Genomic DNA, 13,637 nt, shown 5'->3' on the forward strand with positions numbered 1-13,637 from the left:
GGGGCCGAAAAGGGGTAGACAAGACAGAACTTTCAAATTTGCCGTGGACGCATCAGAGAAATAAAGAAACAAATGGGCCGTTCACGCCGTGAAGAAGAGTACCTAAGGAGATGTCGATAGAAACATTTCTCAATCGCAGGGCATGTCAGGCCGTACATATTCCAACCAGAGGGTCAAGAATTCCCCGATAACTGCATTAGGCTTACCAGTGGCTTGTATGCGCGAGCGAATCCATCCTGGGGCTGAGTAGCCGCGACACCAAAGCGCATCAAACGCTATTCGTTTCAGGTATTTAGAGCGAGGCAGAACACGTTCGTTGTGCAGGGTCGTAGGGCGAAATAAGACTAGGATTGCGCCCTGGGAGAGTTTGGTGGGGGACATTTGCTCTGCTCATTCTCTGCAACCATTGGTTTCCCAAGGACGGCGCTCAATCTTCTTCGAAGTTTGTAGGACATTGTGAGATGAAACGCGCAAAAACATTCTGCAACGAGGATGTACCAGAACGGAGTGAGGGATGAGTCGCGGTACAGCTGAAGAGGATTAAGCGGCTTGTTCTCGTGGAGTGGCCCGGGTGAAAAGGCAATCATCAACCATGAAGAGTGAGATTTGTCAAAGCAAACACGATGGAAGGAGGATGGAGATAGGAGCATTTCAGGGGGTTGATCCATTGGTGTCCCCGGCTTGCGGAGGCGTAATAAGGCGGCCGCTGACCGATCCCTGTTTCGGAAGAGTCTGATGCCGCTCTGTACTCTCGCACGCGCTCATGAGCATCGGCCAGTTTCCTTCCCATCCACCTCGACGACGCTTTCCCCTCCTTTACCACGCAGCCACGACGAATCGCCCTCTACTTCCACAAATTCCCTACAATAGCTGTAATGCCACCCCGGGACACCGTGCTCCAGCATGAGAGCCTCTACAGAGCTGGCAATTGGTTTTTCCCCAGTATAGCGATGCTCGATCGGAATGTGGGACGGAGTCTTAAATTCCCAGCATGGTATCTGGTATTCCATCTACTGTCAAGCTTACCCTAGACAACCAATCAACCCGTGCGGATCTCCCATCCTCATCGCCTGTGTATCAAAGAATTACGCCATCGGAGTGCTGTGCTCTGACCGACGGACTCCACATTAATACCCTCCACATGTCGCTTTGTTGAGCGCTAGGAATCTAGGCATATAAATCTTCGCCTCCAGATGTGTGACCAGGCGTTCACAGAGAGATAGATATCCAGAGATGGAAACAGAGATGTGAAGATTTTGGTGACTGAAAATGGCTGCAAACACTATCATCCGGGAGCACTCGCTCTTGAGGTCCCCAAAGAAAAGCGTCCACAGAATGTCGTGTGAGAATCCGTATGTATTGGGCCTTGCCTTTGTACGTCGAAAGAGAATGACAAGTGGTCACTGGTACTGATAGCATTTAGTTCGCATCTATAGGAGATTTTCTATTTAGCTACGACCCTGGAGTGGTCTCTGGAACCCTCACCATGGAGACTATTCCCCCGAATCCACTCAAATAGCGGATTCAGGGTCGGTTCGTGTCGATTCTTTAAGTATATAACCACGCTCGGTCCAGAACTTGGCGGGAGAATAAATCGCAGCTATTTGGCTTGGATCGCACCTCAGCGGTGCGGTCGTATTCATTCTATGCTCGGCTACTCAAGCCGGAACGGTATCCGTCAACATGATGTTCGCAGGCGTGTATACCGACATTGGCGCGATCTGTAATTAACTATTCTCCAGGTCGTAATATTGTCGGGCTGTCGGTGGGCATGTTGACCATGACTGTCCCATATACGTGTCAGGTCTCGGGGCCTGGTATTCGTGGTGCTTTGGTAGTTCTTCAGCAGTGTAGGTAGAGTGTGTTGTTTTTTTTACCGCGCAGCTGAGTCGTGACGGCGATGTCGAGAAGGTTGTTACCAAACAAGAAGTGGCATCGGCTCTGCGGACAGACCCCTCGTATTTGTATAAAGCAGCCTCGCTCTAAGATATATTCAGTTAGCTCATTAGTGTTTCCCCCGCTGCTACAAGATCCATTGTTTCTTCAGGCCCGATGGTGCAGGTCGGTTGATCATGCCCTCCTTCGTCATCTTCACGATGCTCAATGCAGAGCCTCTGCGCTGTCGTCAACAATGCTGCCTGTCCTCCGCCATAGTCATCTTTGCATCCGACCTGCACTGGACAATCTACGAAACTTGAAGCCCGCAGCACCGAATGGTCGCAATCCCCTCCTCACCTCGTCGTGTGTTCGCTACATGTTCCTCTCCTCATCCTCAACCGATCCTATCACCATATCTCGGGACCGTCAGAACGTCACAATCCGCCTGCAAGATGAAAGCTTCATCACGCGGAAAATCTCGCTCACGCCCAAAGTGAGCACAGAGAAGATTGCCGAATCTTTGGTTCCATTACTTTCGCCCCCAAAACGGTCGAATTCGATAGCGTCAGGCTGGCCACTAGCTGGACCGCAATCCTTCGGCTCTCTCGAATGGGAACTCGATCCCTTGGGCGATGCCATTCACCGGCATCTAGCTCTATCATCCGCGGAGGAATGCGACAGAGTCATCCAGCTGATTATGGATGAAGCCGACAAATTAAATCACCATCCGCATATTGCTCGGGGGAGTTGGAATCAAGATCCAGATAATTGTATCACAGTCACGTGCACGACGCATAGTCCTCGAGGGCTTAGTGCTCGGGATACGAGGCTGGCCATGAGAATAAACGAACTACTGGCGGGACAGCAAGTGACGGAACCAGCCCGAGGGACAAATCAGGATGCAACAGTGGAACAGATCACGCGGCAACGTGATCGTATGATAGGAACCAATCGACAGAGGATAATGGAAGCCCTAGAAAGTTGCAGCTGCAGCTCGGACAAGACTTAGCTGATCCTCCTGCTGGTCGGGAACAGCCTTGTCTGCCCATCTGCCCAACAATCTACACCAAAGTTCCATCTTGGCGGACAGTCTTTCCGACTTTTATTTGGCAACTTGCCATGAAGTCGTACACTCCGCCAAAAGCTTGGATAAACCGGAAAGCACAGTGGCAGTGGCATCAATACTTGATCTCATTGTTTAATAATAATCAGGCATCCGAATCTATTCATTACCGCACCTCGAACCAATGGCCATGTCTATCTGCTTGCAAAACTAGAACCACTAGCGCACCACTCCATGCTCCATCACTGGACAACCTTTCGCTTATTGGTCGAATCGACCGAATATGTACAGAGTTGATCGAGATGTTCAGTGGAACAAAGTATTGTCTCTGCAAGAGATTTTGGGTGAGGGCCGTTCTCCTCATTGATCCTTTTGGATTGCTTTCTTGTTCTCCCGTTTCTTTTGCGCCGAAGCACTTCCAGCTTCCGTGTTCATCACGGCATCCCACCATCGGAAAGAGCTGGAGTAATTTCCAATGAATTTTTCATGATGCACATCGTGATGGTCGGCGCCCGCCCAGAAAGGCAAGAAGTGATGCAAACTCCAGGGAAACTCATAACCAGAGTGGGCATCAATGGCCTGGAAAAGGCGACCAACAATCCAGAGGTACATGGTCACCACGTGTAAGTTCCTGGTCAGCGCGCAGAAGATGATCGGGATGCCAACGGTGCCGAACGCGAGGATCATAGTCTCGATCGGCGAGGCATATTCTGCGGCGAGTCCAAATGGCGCGCTGTATTGGTGATGAAGCTTGTGAATCATCTTGTACAGGCGAGGTGTGTGCAGGGCTCGGTGGAACCAGTAGTGCCATGTATCTTCAAGGACAAAGAACAGGGCAATTTGCCATGCCATGGTGTACCAAGGAGGGAAGGGAACGCTGGTCGACAAGCCGAAGTATTGAGCCACAGGGTGGAATAGCCAAATTTGTGGGAGTTCGACGGTGAAATGAGATAAGAGAACGAGCTTGGCGCAAGCCCATTGTTCGGCCAGAGTAGGCATCTTTTGCTGCAGACTGTTAGCACGAATATTCGCGAAGCCATGTGCAAGACACGTACACCTTGAATCTTATATCGGCGGAAGTATGGGATTTTGTCCATGACCACAAACGGCAGACAACGACCAAAGTAAACCACCTCGTGCATCATGAAGGACATGATTCCGGTAGCGAGAACGTCATTTTGCATGTAGGCGTACCATGCCGCCCAGGCTCTTTCGAAAATGTTTAAGTGGATGTTGTACTGCGAGATATCGTTAAAGTACTCGGCATAGGTAACGGGAGCAGCATAGGTGGAATTCCTAGGGGGCTCTGTTAATAAAACATTTGGCATTCACCGGGGGTGGTGCACATACATTTTGGCTCCGGAGGAAGGTCAAGGTCCTGAGCAACACCAATCCTAGGAGGTGTGGGTGAACTAAACGAGAGAAAGGATGGAAAGGAAGAAGTGAAAATGAACGCGGATGAATTGCAGTTCAATCTGGTGTCTCTACTTTCTCGTCAATTGGAGGTGGTTTCAGTGGGAGATTTTATTGGGTCGGGAATCGAGTGGCCTCACTCGGGCATCCGTATCCGATCGAATTGCGGTGGACTGACCAGTGGCGTGGATATCAAGCTTTGATTTTTCAGTCCCTGTTCCTGCAGCCGCAGATTCGCAGGAATCGGCCCCGTGATCTTGCCGAGTATCGCCGAAGTCAGGATATTTTCTCATACAACAAACATACCAAACATACCAAGAGATGAGGACGGACGATATCGTAAAGCCTATCCCAGGAATTGGTTCTGGCGCACTTATTCCGCAAAGCAAGATACGTCCCCCATGAAGCTAATAGCCAATCCCCGGAGGAAGAGCAGCGAGGCATCGAGTTCACTGTATCGATCAAATATACGATCTCACGTCTGTGGGCTCTGTGCTAATGTCACCCTGACGTCACGGAAAGGGCCTTGGGAAATGGTAATTCAATCAAGAATTCGCACTCCAAGCTGCGCGGATGAACATCTCAACTTGGTCTCCTATTCGGGACATTCTCGATGGCTTCTTGCGTTATGATACCTCTGGACCACATGTCTCTCAATACGTGCCGTCTTTGATTTAATCATCCTCAATTCTGGAAGACGGGACCTAAAAAGCAACCGTCCTTCAATGTCAGAGAATTCATCTGACGGCTCAGAAAAACTCTCGGTCAAGTATTTGATGTCGTCTCTGGGATCCTGATATTTTACACAACCTGTTCGAATGCAAACATGATTACTTTTACCCGGCTGAAACAAGTCGCCCTGCCTGAAAGTCCTTCATCCATGTTCCAACGCCTAGAACCCATCTTCCTAAAAACCTCGACCACGATGCTCTCTCACATTATTGAACTTTCTCTTCAAAGATGATAGAGAATGGCTTCGGATACGAAGTGTACTTGTCTACGGGTTCGAGAACATAATCCGGATTCTCTAGCGTCAACTAGATCATCGCCCTTGGTCAGCTCTTCTTTTCATCAAAAGGAAACTCCAATCTGTAAACTTACGTTGAATTCCAACAATAGTCTTGGAATGACTTTCTTCATCTCCAGTTCGGCGATGTGCCTTCCGAGACACACCCGTTTACCAGCTCCGAATCCCAGCACCGTCTTCTCCATCTGAAGACGCCTGGGTTCATCGGCTTCCAACCATCGATCTGGTCGGAACCTGCGTGCATCCTTCCCAAAGACCGAAACATCACGGTGAACGATGTCCGCAGGAACACCAACCACGGTACCGCCAGGGAACCATTGTCCTGCAATCTCTGCACCGCCTGCGGGGACCTCGCGTTCAAGAAGGATAGTGAAGAACTGGTACAGACGCATGGTTTCTTTAATCACGGCGCTAAGATACTTTAACTTGTCCGCCTCAGTATATCGAGGAGGATTGGAAAGGTGGCCGGCGGCCATGGCAGAATCCATTTCGTTCTTCAGCTTTTGGAGCGAGTCCGGGTTCCTGAGGAGGAAGTAGAGAATGGTCGTCATGGTGAATGCCGAGGTATCAAAGCCAGCAGAGATCGTCGACGAGATCATCCTGATTAGAACCTCCGGTCTCACATTCTCCTTATTTCTTTCCCCCCCCTGAATGTATTTTGTCAAAAGATCAGGCTGCAGGTTGAATTTCTCTTTTAGGTTCGGCTGCTGGTGCCTTTGGAATTCTTCAATGGCCATTGCTGTCCAGACAGGAGGCTTCGAGACACCCCTGTACCATGCAGGGCAAAGTGGGGACTTGAAAAGTATCCTCTCCATTAGAGGTATGGGTTGCCATCGACTCCAGTGCCTCAGACGTGGTTCAACTGAAATGGGCTGAGTCGATTTTTCGGCCCTCAAGTAGTCTGTTTCTTTGCTGAAGGCAACTTTCATCAGGAAATCGACTTGGAATTGCTGCATAGTGTTGAGAACGTCCACTGTGCCTCTTTTACGAATGGCCTGGACAAGCGTGTCGGCAGTATAGTCGACATCCGACTCGTAGTTCAGGAGGTTCTTGGTGGCAAAAGCACTTCCGACAGCACGTTTGAGCGCGGAGACTTCGTCTTCGTCTTGGATATCGATGACACTGCCCATTACCTTTCCATTTGAAAGAGCCCGGAGGCCTTGGTAGGAGTCAGCCTGTCGTCGGTCAGTGCTGTTCGTGGTTGAAAGGGGAAGGGTCATAAGGCCGAACCCCATACCTTTTTGAATTCCCCGTGCATCGAGTAGATGGTGGGAATTGCTGAGGGATCCGAAATGCTAACTGTGGTTGGACCAATTCGAACAAATGGTCCATACTTCTTGTGAAGACCCTCCAGGGTCTTTCGAAACTCTGCTCCATATTCTGTCTCGTATGCTCTCCACAAATTGGTGAACGATGCCCAAAACGGTCCTGGAATAGATGATAGTCTCATGTAGTTAGATACAAGTATTGCTGCCAGGGCAATGGCGACAGCCCATGACAACAACACTGACCAGTTCAACATTCTTCAGGTGTTTCTTATTTCTGTTAATTATGGCGTGGAGAGACCTTTTTGTCATTACTCATCAACAAGAGAGACCATGCAGCAGACATTTGCCGGCCGGGGTTTTGATTATATAGTCCAAGTGCATGCGACCAATGCAACACAGGATAAGGTGTCCCAAAGGGGGGAGGACTGTTCAGATCACATATTGATCAGGCGAAGGACGCCTTACATGGACTGGTGGGTGCGAATCTTACACTTCGTCATCGTTCCCTCAGAGTCTTACCTAAGAAATAATACCAAATCTGAGCCACTCACTGTCCGAATCCAGGCCATTCATGGGTCTTTGCCCTGAGCAGCAAGCAGTGAAATACTAGTTCTGGTTGAGACTGAAATCTGTCCACTGGTCTCAATGGGAATCACTCCTGTTTGTGGCCGATGGACAGAAAGGAGTGAGGTGATTAATCCACCTAAAGTAAAAAATTCTCTCAGTTATCGCGTCATGGAATCCATGGAACTCATAGAACCGCCTTTGAACAAGATACCCTTTGAAAAGATAACCACAACGTAAGGAGTCAGGTGGGCTGCTTTCAATGGGCGCAAGAAGTTACCAAGCTCACAGACAGAGGGTATGCTGCCGGATCAGACAGCCTCTCGAGTACCATATCTTGGAGAACTCTTGAGCACCCTTAGATAGGTACTTGCTTGTTACACCAAGCTTTCGCTTCAAAAGCAGAGGGTTCGGAATTGAACGAATCCTTCCCCACACCCTTCCAAACCCCCCCTTTTTTTCCACCTTCCTGAAGCCCCAGATCCTCAAGCGTCTTACTCATTCCGCTTGCCCAGTCAGATTTGGGACCCTCTATGACACTGTTGCCTAATTCAGCTCGAATGACGTTTGCGATGACTGTGCTATGTCGAGAGCGGGACACAAAATCCCAGGCCTGGAATGAATGCTCGTTCAATGGATATCGTTCTGTTAGCAGCATATTGGGCAAAGACAGCCGAAGCCCCCTGCACATGTTGAGTCCATTCTCTGCGCCTTTGCTTGACAGCCAAATACTTCGGATGACCTGGCTCCATCAGTGGTCCCGTGGCGCGTGTAAGCATCTGCAAGCCACGTCCATCGACCCATCGCTGTGGATTGTCCTTGGGAACTCCACTCTACATGACTTTGTCCGTCAGAGAATCAAACTTGATCGTTCGAACTGAAAGAGCTATTGCCGGTTTGAAGGAGGCTTAAGCAAGGCAGCTGTATGAAATCGAGTCAGATGAGACAACGGCGAATGGCGCTTTGAGTTTCATTTGTGGTTTCATAAAGCCGTTCTCTCCTCCCACCGGGCTTGCTTTCATCAAGCGGACTGTAACCGGAGAATCTCGTGACGTTAAATCGGTGTCATACTGACCTGTGGATGCATAGCGCGTCAACGGTTGCCTGGCCTTCGCGAGCAGGAGTTCATCATTTGTCTGACGGATGAGGAGAATCGTTGGAATGATTCACGTTGTCGACTATAGGGCTGGTTGAACGCGCATCCATCATCCATAACCGTACGAGCGGAAGAATGTTCTCCTTTGGGGGATTAATCCACACCATGCTCGAAACTCTTGAAAATCTGAACGAAGTGACACTGTCGCGATACCTGGTGACTGTGTCGGTTATGCATGGAGAAGAGTTTCTGAATGGCTCGACGATAACTCCTGTACTCCTTATATCAGAGAACCTTTAAGTGCCTCTACAAGTTTTGCGGGGCCAAACACCCCATCCCCAAGTACTTCCTCGTTTATATATATATCGGAAATCTATGTCCAAGTGCTATCCAAACGAGCTCTGGGCGTCACTTGCGCAGTCCGCATCTATGCCGTTCTAAGGTAGCCAACACAAGGGTTCCGAGAAGGTGTTGAAGACGTTGAAAGTACTAAACATGACATAATGTAGTTGTCATGCTGACGCGTTTAAGCATTAATAACCTCCAAAACCCACTGAAACGTCTCCTTCTCGGCGGTTACATTCGGACAGTGGCCCGCCGCGACGCTTATGACATGAACCATTCGACCACTCGCTTCCTCAATCATGGCTATCATCTCCCTCTGAAGCTCGGCAGGACCGGCCATGTCCTCCTCGCACAGCAGGTAAGATACTGGGATGTCCTTGTACCCAGCATGCGTCAATTCGTCACCAAAACTCCGTGCCGACTGCTTTGCAAAGCCTCTGACGAGAGCCTCGCCCTCTTCAGGAGGCAACTCTTGACAAATCATGGCAGCAGTCGCCGCCGGATCTTCCATTAGCATCCAGCCGTTGTCCTGACGAAACATGTTAGACAAGGTCGAGGTGTAATTGCCCAATCTCTCGGTACTTACATCAACGGACACAGCAGGCCTTTTGTCGTTGGGAAATCTACTCAGAAGAGATTCAGCGGAGCCCCCAACTGGCGGGACAAGGGCAGATATGTAGGCCAGGCGGGCGATCCCTCCGGGTTTCCCTTGCGCCTTTCTCTCCTCTTTGCTCAGCCCCTTCGTGCTTTGTGACATGGGGATACCAGCATACGAGTGGCCCATGAGGATCACATCTTTACTCTGGTCTGCGAGCTTCTTGGCCTCCTGTGCGATTACTGCTGCATCTTCGTACATGGAGGGTGCCGGCCCATCTCTACCTTCCCGACTGGACTGCCCGATCGTAGGCAGATGAATCCCCTTGATGTCATAGCCTGCTTTCGAGACCGCATCGAAAAGCGATTGGTACACTGGCAACAGAACATACGATCCTGGAATGAAAAGAATCGTGGGTTTCGACATGGTCAAAGCGACGATGACACTATTGTTAACAATATGGGACAACTCAGAGATGCTCAAACAGGTCACTAATTTTATTTTAATTCCCAGAGACAACGAAGGATGGCTGTGGTTCCACCAAACGCTTGAGCAAAAGCATCCCCTCCGGCCCCAGAGAGTCGAGGCGGAAAATGCTTGCCGGAAAATCCTGCGGGTCGACCACGGGCCGGACGATTTCCACTTCGGGATTGTTCCGCCGGATGTCCCGATTTCCGGTCGCGTTGTCCTATTTTGGTCTTCTGCTCAAGATGATCCAACCCGGTCCACCACATCCACGATTCAGGCCGAGCGCATCAAATGTACTCCTTCAGCTGCAATGCTTCAAAATCGTCGGAGGCTCGAGATCTGACGGGAAAACAGCAAAAGCATGTCCTTCCAACTGCGTCAAACATGAACGACAAGATCACAGAATTACTGCTAGGCGCCGCAGTCAAGTTCCCGGCGATCCCCCTGTTGGGCCACGTCTTGCCTTCTTTCTTGAGCTGGGTGGTCACTTGCAGTGCACTCGTCGTCCTGATTCTTTGGCTGTCTGACGGCACAGATGTCCCCTTTGTCCAACATCTACCGTCCTTCCTGGCCTTCCGATTATAGGAAATTTAGCCCAGGTGGGCACCGAGCAGCCACGACGATTAGCAGAGTTGTCAAAGAGGTATGGGCCCGTATTCCAGATCAGCGAGGTCAATGGCTCGCAGAGATCGCGTCGGACGATCATAATAAATGAACGACGGGCATGTAAGTCACAAGTGACTGTGATGCCCATGAACTTGGCTGCAGTGTCGCATGCATAATTCAGCATCTCTGAATGAAGAGCTGACGGCCTCCATGAGCCATGACGGTTGTAATCCCCCAAAACATTCATAGTGGACGGAAGTTGTCGGATGAAATCTGGGGCCCTCTAACCCCACTTACGGGGAGTCAAGGCCCCCCTCTAAGGCTCTTTACGAGCATCAAGGCTAATAACAGATGCTTGGCTGAGTAATTCTTAAACTGCCTCGTGGCACCTTTCAATTCCTCTGAAACCTCGTCAATTTCCTCAATTGTCTCCACGATCTCACAAGGATGGCATCGCCTTCAGCCATTTCTTGATTCGATCTGTCTCCTGCCCATTACTGCTAGGCCACCCTTTTGCATTGAGTGACCTGTGGCCCTCCCTTATCATTGCGACACGATGCAACGAGCCGGGAGACTAAAGCGCCCCCGAGCACTGCAAGCGTGTGAGGTCTGCCGGGCCAGAAAGAACCGCTGTAGCGAAGATCGACCGTGTAATTATTGCGTTGGTGAGTGCCCTGTATAAATATGACCCTCTGGACGAGTTCTACGTGGCTTATGACTTACTCAATATCGCACAAGAGCATGATTTGGAATGTACATACTCGCGCAGCCCCCGTGAGAAGAGACAAAGGCCACAGCAGGTACTCCCTCTTCAAGACCATGGTCCTGGGCTAATCATCTTTGTGGGAAAAGGCCGATTTCACAGTTCAAACAATATGCGCGCCATACTCAAGGGCCCATGACGGGCACCCTCGACTTCTGGCCGACCGATGTCAATCCGCCAGGCACCATCGAAGAGTGTCCAGTTCAACAACAGTCAAACTCCAACGCGGTTGGACCAACCCTGCGGCAGGGAGCAGCGGCATCTGCGCCATCATCCATGGATGAGAACAGCTGCACCTCGTCCGAAACCACGTCACGAAACCCTGCCTCGGGCGTGATGGATACCAATCTGCATACGAGCAACCTGGAGTTCTATGGTTCGGCCTCATCGGTCGCATTTCTCCGCCACGTGGAGACATTGTCGAATTATCAAGGCGCAAGTAGTACTGTGGCTGGACCACCGGAACGCGAGTTGGCTTCTCTCATACACAACACCGATTTCCAGCCGCACACGTCGCACAGTATGGCAGTGTCACCACGAGAGGCCGGCCCGAATCCTGACCGCTTCCACTTCCGCGTGGCCAGGCGATTCCTCGACGCTTACTTCTCCAACGTGCATTACATCCAGCCATTGTTAGAAGAAGAGGAGTTTCTTGCGCGCTGCGAGGATCTGTGGTTCAACAGACCAGGCAAACAGCCTTTGTCCTTTATTGCTCTTTATTATGCCACCTTGAGTTTGGGCAGCCTTTTGACCAAGTTCGAAACCCCCGAAATATCTGGGGCCGATCGGTTCACGTGGAGTCGCAACCTGTTTAACGCCGCACTTGCTATCACGACACGACTTGGCACCGTAACCGACGTGGAAATGGTCCAGTGTTTTTATATGATGGTGAGCTAGAATTCCGTTGGCGAAGGCGCCCGAGAGATCAGCACTGATAGCAGTGATCGCCTGAAGAGCAAAGTATGCCAGCACGAGCTTAATCCTCACGGTATGCCGAGCGTGACTCAGCCCCTCCCTTTGACATCGACATCGCTCACACGTCTCTTCAGTTGCATATCTCTATTCCGGCCAAGCGGCAAGAACCTCGTTGGCAATCGGGATCAATCGGAGCCCCATCAGTCCAGATATCACTGACCCGCGGGCGTCAAAGCCAGCATCAAAAACGTGGTGGTAAGATATCACACCTTTTTCCTCTTTTATGACCACATTTCTAACGCTGAGCAGGGCCGTGTACTGCCTTGACATGTATGGCGAGAGTCAAATTCATAATCAAACACAGAAACTGAGAACCGTACAGTCAGACCAGCTTTGCCTTAGGGAGACCCGACAGTCTCGGTCCAGATCAATATCACACCCAACATTTTCCCACGGCGGATCCCGGAGAGTCGACATCGAGCCCTCACCCTGATGTTCTGCAAATTGTTCCATGCATGGTCGGCCTGTCGCGCATTATGCGCAAGGTAGCCCTCGAGCTGTACACGCAGCCGTGCGGAATGGAATACAAACTCCCTCAAGCGAAAACACTCGACGACGAGTTGGAGCACTGGCTCGAACAAGTTCCCGCCCATCTTCGATCTGAGCCTCCAAGTGCCTCCGACCCTTCCCTTCTCAAACCGCGGCGTCTCGCCAGCTACATCAAGAAGCAGTCTGTGGTGCTACGACTCCGTAAGTGTTGAAAACCAACTCCACCTCGAGCCGGGTGGATTGTTGATGCCAAGTAATGCCCTAGGCTACCTCAATCTTCGCATGGTGATTCATGCGGTATTCATGACCGACACGAAGACGGACACGCAGTACGACATTGCGTGCCTTCAAAAATGCCAGTCTCGGTGTATCCAATCCGCGGAAGATGCGATCGATTTGATCTACTCGACATTTTGCTCCAGCGACTACTTCCAGACCTGGTATGTTTCCTCCGCCACCGCTACCGTCCAAATACTGGTCGAAAATGAAAAGGCTGACCATTTCGAACCCCTTGGCTAGGTGGTACAACTCGACGTATACTCTGTTTGCGGTCAGCGTCCTCCTCGCCGTGGTTTTTCGGCAGCTGGCGAGAACCCAGCAGGCACTCGAGAGCCTGTTTGCACACATTGACCGTGCGATCCTAATCCTCCAAGCCATGGATGACTGTTCAGTCGCCAGGAATGCGACCGCGATCATCAAGCGAACCCTCGCTCGAGCCAAAAAGGTGCCCCAGCCGGCATTGGGGGCACAACAGTCCTCATCATTCCAAGATGCAGACCTTCACGGCACGCTACGTCCTCCCGTTGATGCGAATCCTCGACCCCAACCTGAGGACGTCGACACACTGTTTCAGCCCCAAGTTATGGACGGTGATGATCTAGATTGGCTGGACGTATATCCTTTCGACGACAGCCAGCAGGCTTTGTTCTGGACAGAGTGGGCTCATGAGCTTGACACTCTTGGAACATAGTACGGAGTATTATGTGGGCTTCCTGGAAGCCTTGCGTTCCGCAGAAAAACCAGCAGCCGTTCGAAACCTCTGTCGAGATCTGACAGATTTGTCATCCCGGGGCATACCGCAGGCATC

At 50.8% G+C, this 13,637-nt stretch overlaps 5 protein-coding genes across 5 annotated transcripts; 2 read left to right on the forward strand and 3 right to left on the reverse strand.

Annotated features, from left to right (window-relative positions):
* Window positions 1-2,131: 2,131 nt before the first annotated feature.
* Z518_08702 (uncharacterized protein) lies at window positions 2,132-2,887 on the forward strand (the record flags this gene model as incomplete). Its single annotated transcript, XM_013414442.1, has 1 exon — window positions 2,132-2,887. One exon carries the CDS (start codon window positions 2,132-2,134, stop codon window positions 2,885-2,887), a length of 756 nt encoding a protein of 251 aa, XP_013269896.1.
* Window positions 2,888-3,301: 414 nt separating this feature from the next.
* On the reverse strand, window positions 3,302-4,269 carry Z518_08703 (uncharacterized protein; the record flags this gene model as incomplete). The annotated part of the gene is made up of 2 exons (XM_013414443.1): window positions 3,302-3,946; window positions 3,997-4,269. The coding sequence occupies 2 exons, from the start codon at window positions 4,267-4,269 to the stop codon at window positions 3,302-3,304; spliced, it is 918 nt and encodes a 305-aa protein (XP_013269897.1).
* A 1,156-nt stretch (window positions 4,270-5,425) lies between these two features.
* On the reverse strand, window positions 5,426-6,903 carry Z518_08704 (uncharacterized protein; the record flags this gene model as incomplete). The annotated part of the gene is made up of 2 exons (XM_013414444.1): window positions 5,426-6,556; window positions 6,619-6,903. The coding sequence occupies 2 exons, from the start codon at window positions 6,901-6,903 to the stop codon at window positions 5,426-5,428; spliced, it is 1,416 nt and encodes a 471-aa protein (XP_013269898.1).
* Window positions 6,904-8,835: 1,932 nt separating this feature from the next.
* On the reverse strand, window positions 8,836-9,675 carry Z518_08705 (uncharacterized protein; the record flags this gene model as incomplete). The annotated part of the gene is made up of 2 exons (XM_013414445.1): window positions 8,836-9,183; window positions 9,241-9,675. The coding sequence occupies 2 exons, from the start codon at window positions 9,673-9,675 to the stop codon at window positions 8,836-8,838; spliced, it is 783 nt and encodes a 260-aa protein (XP_013269899.1).
* A 1,546-nt stretch (window positions 9,676-11,221) lies between these two features.
* Z518_08706 (uncharacterized protein) lies at window positions 11,222-13,520 on the forward strand (the record flags this gene model as incomplete). The annotated part of the gene is made up of 7 exons (XM_013414446.1): window positions 11,222-11,974; window positions 12,041-12,074; window positions 12,136-12,256; window positions 12,311-12,331; window positions 12,384-12,751; window positions 12,816-12,990; window positions 13,070-13,520. The coding sequence occupies 7 exons, from the start codon at window positions 11,222-11,224 to the stop codon at window positions 13,518-13,520; spliced, it is 1,923 nt and encodes a 640-aa protein (XP_013269900.1).
* Window positions 13,521-13,637: the final 117 nt, after the last annotated feature.

The sequence above is a fragment of the Rhinocladiella mackenziei genome (assembly GCF_000835555.1).
Source record: "Rhinocladiella mackenziei CBS 650.93 unplaced genomic scaffold supercont1.6, whole genome shotgun sequence".
NCBI classification, from domain to species: Eukaryota; Fungi; Ascomycota; class Eurotiomycetes; order Chaetothyriales; family Herpotrichiellaceae; genus Rhinocladiella; species Rhinocladiella mackenziei.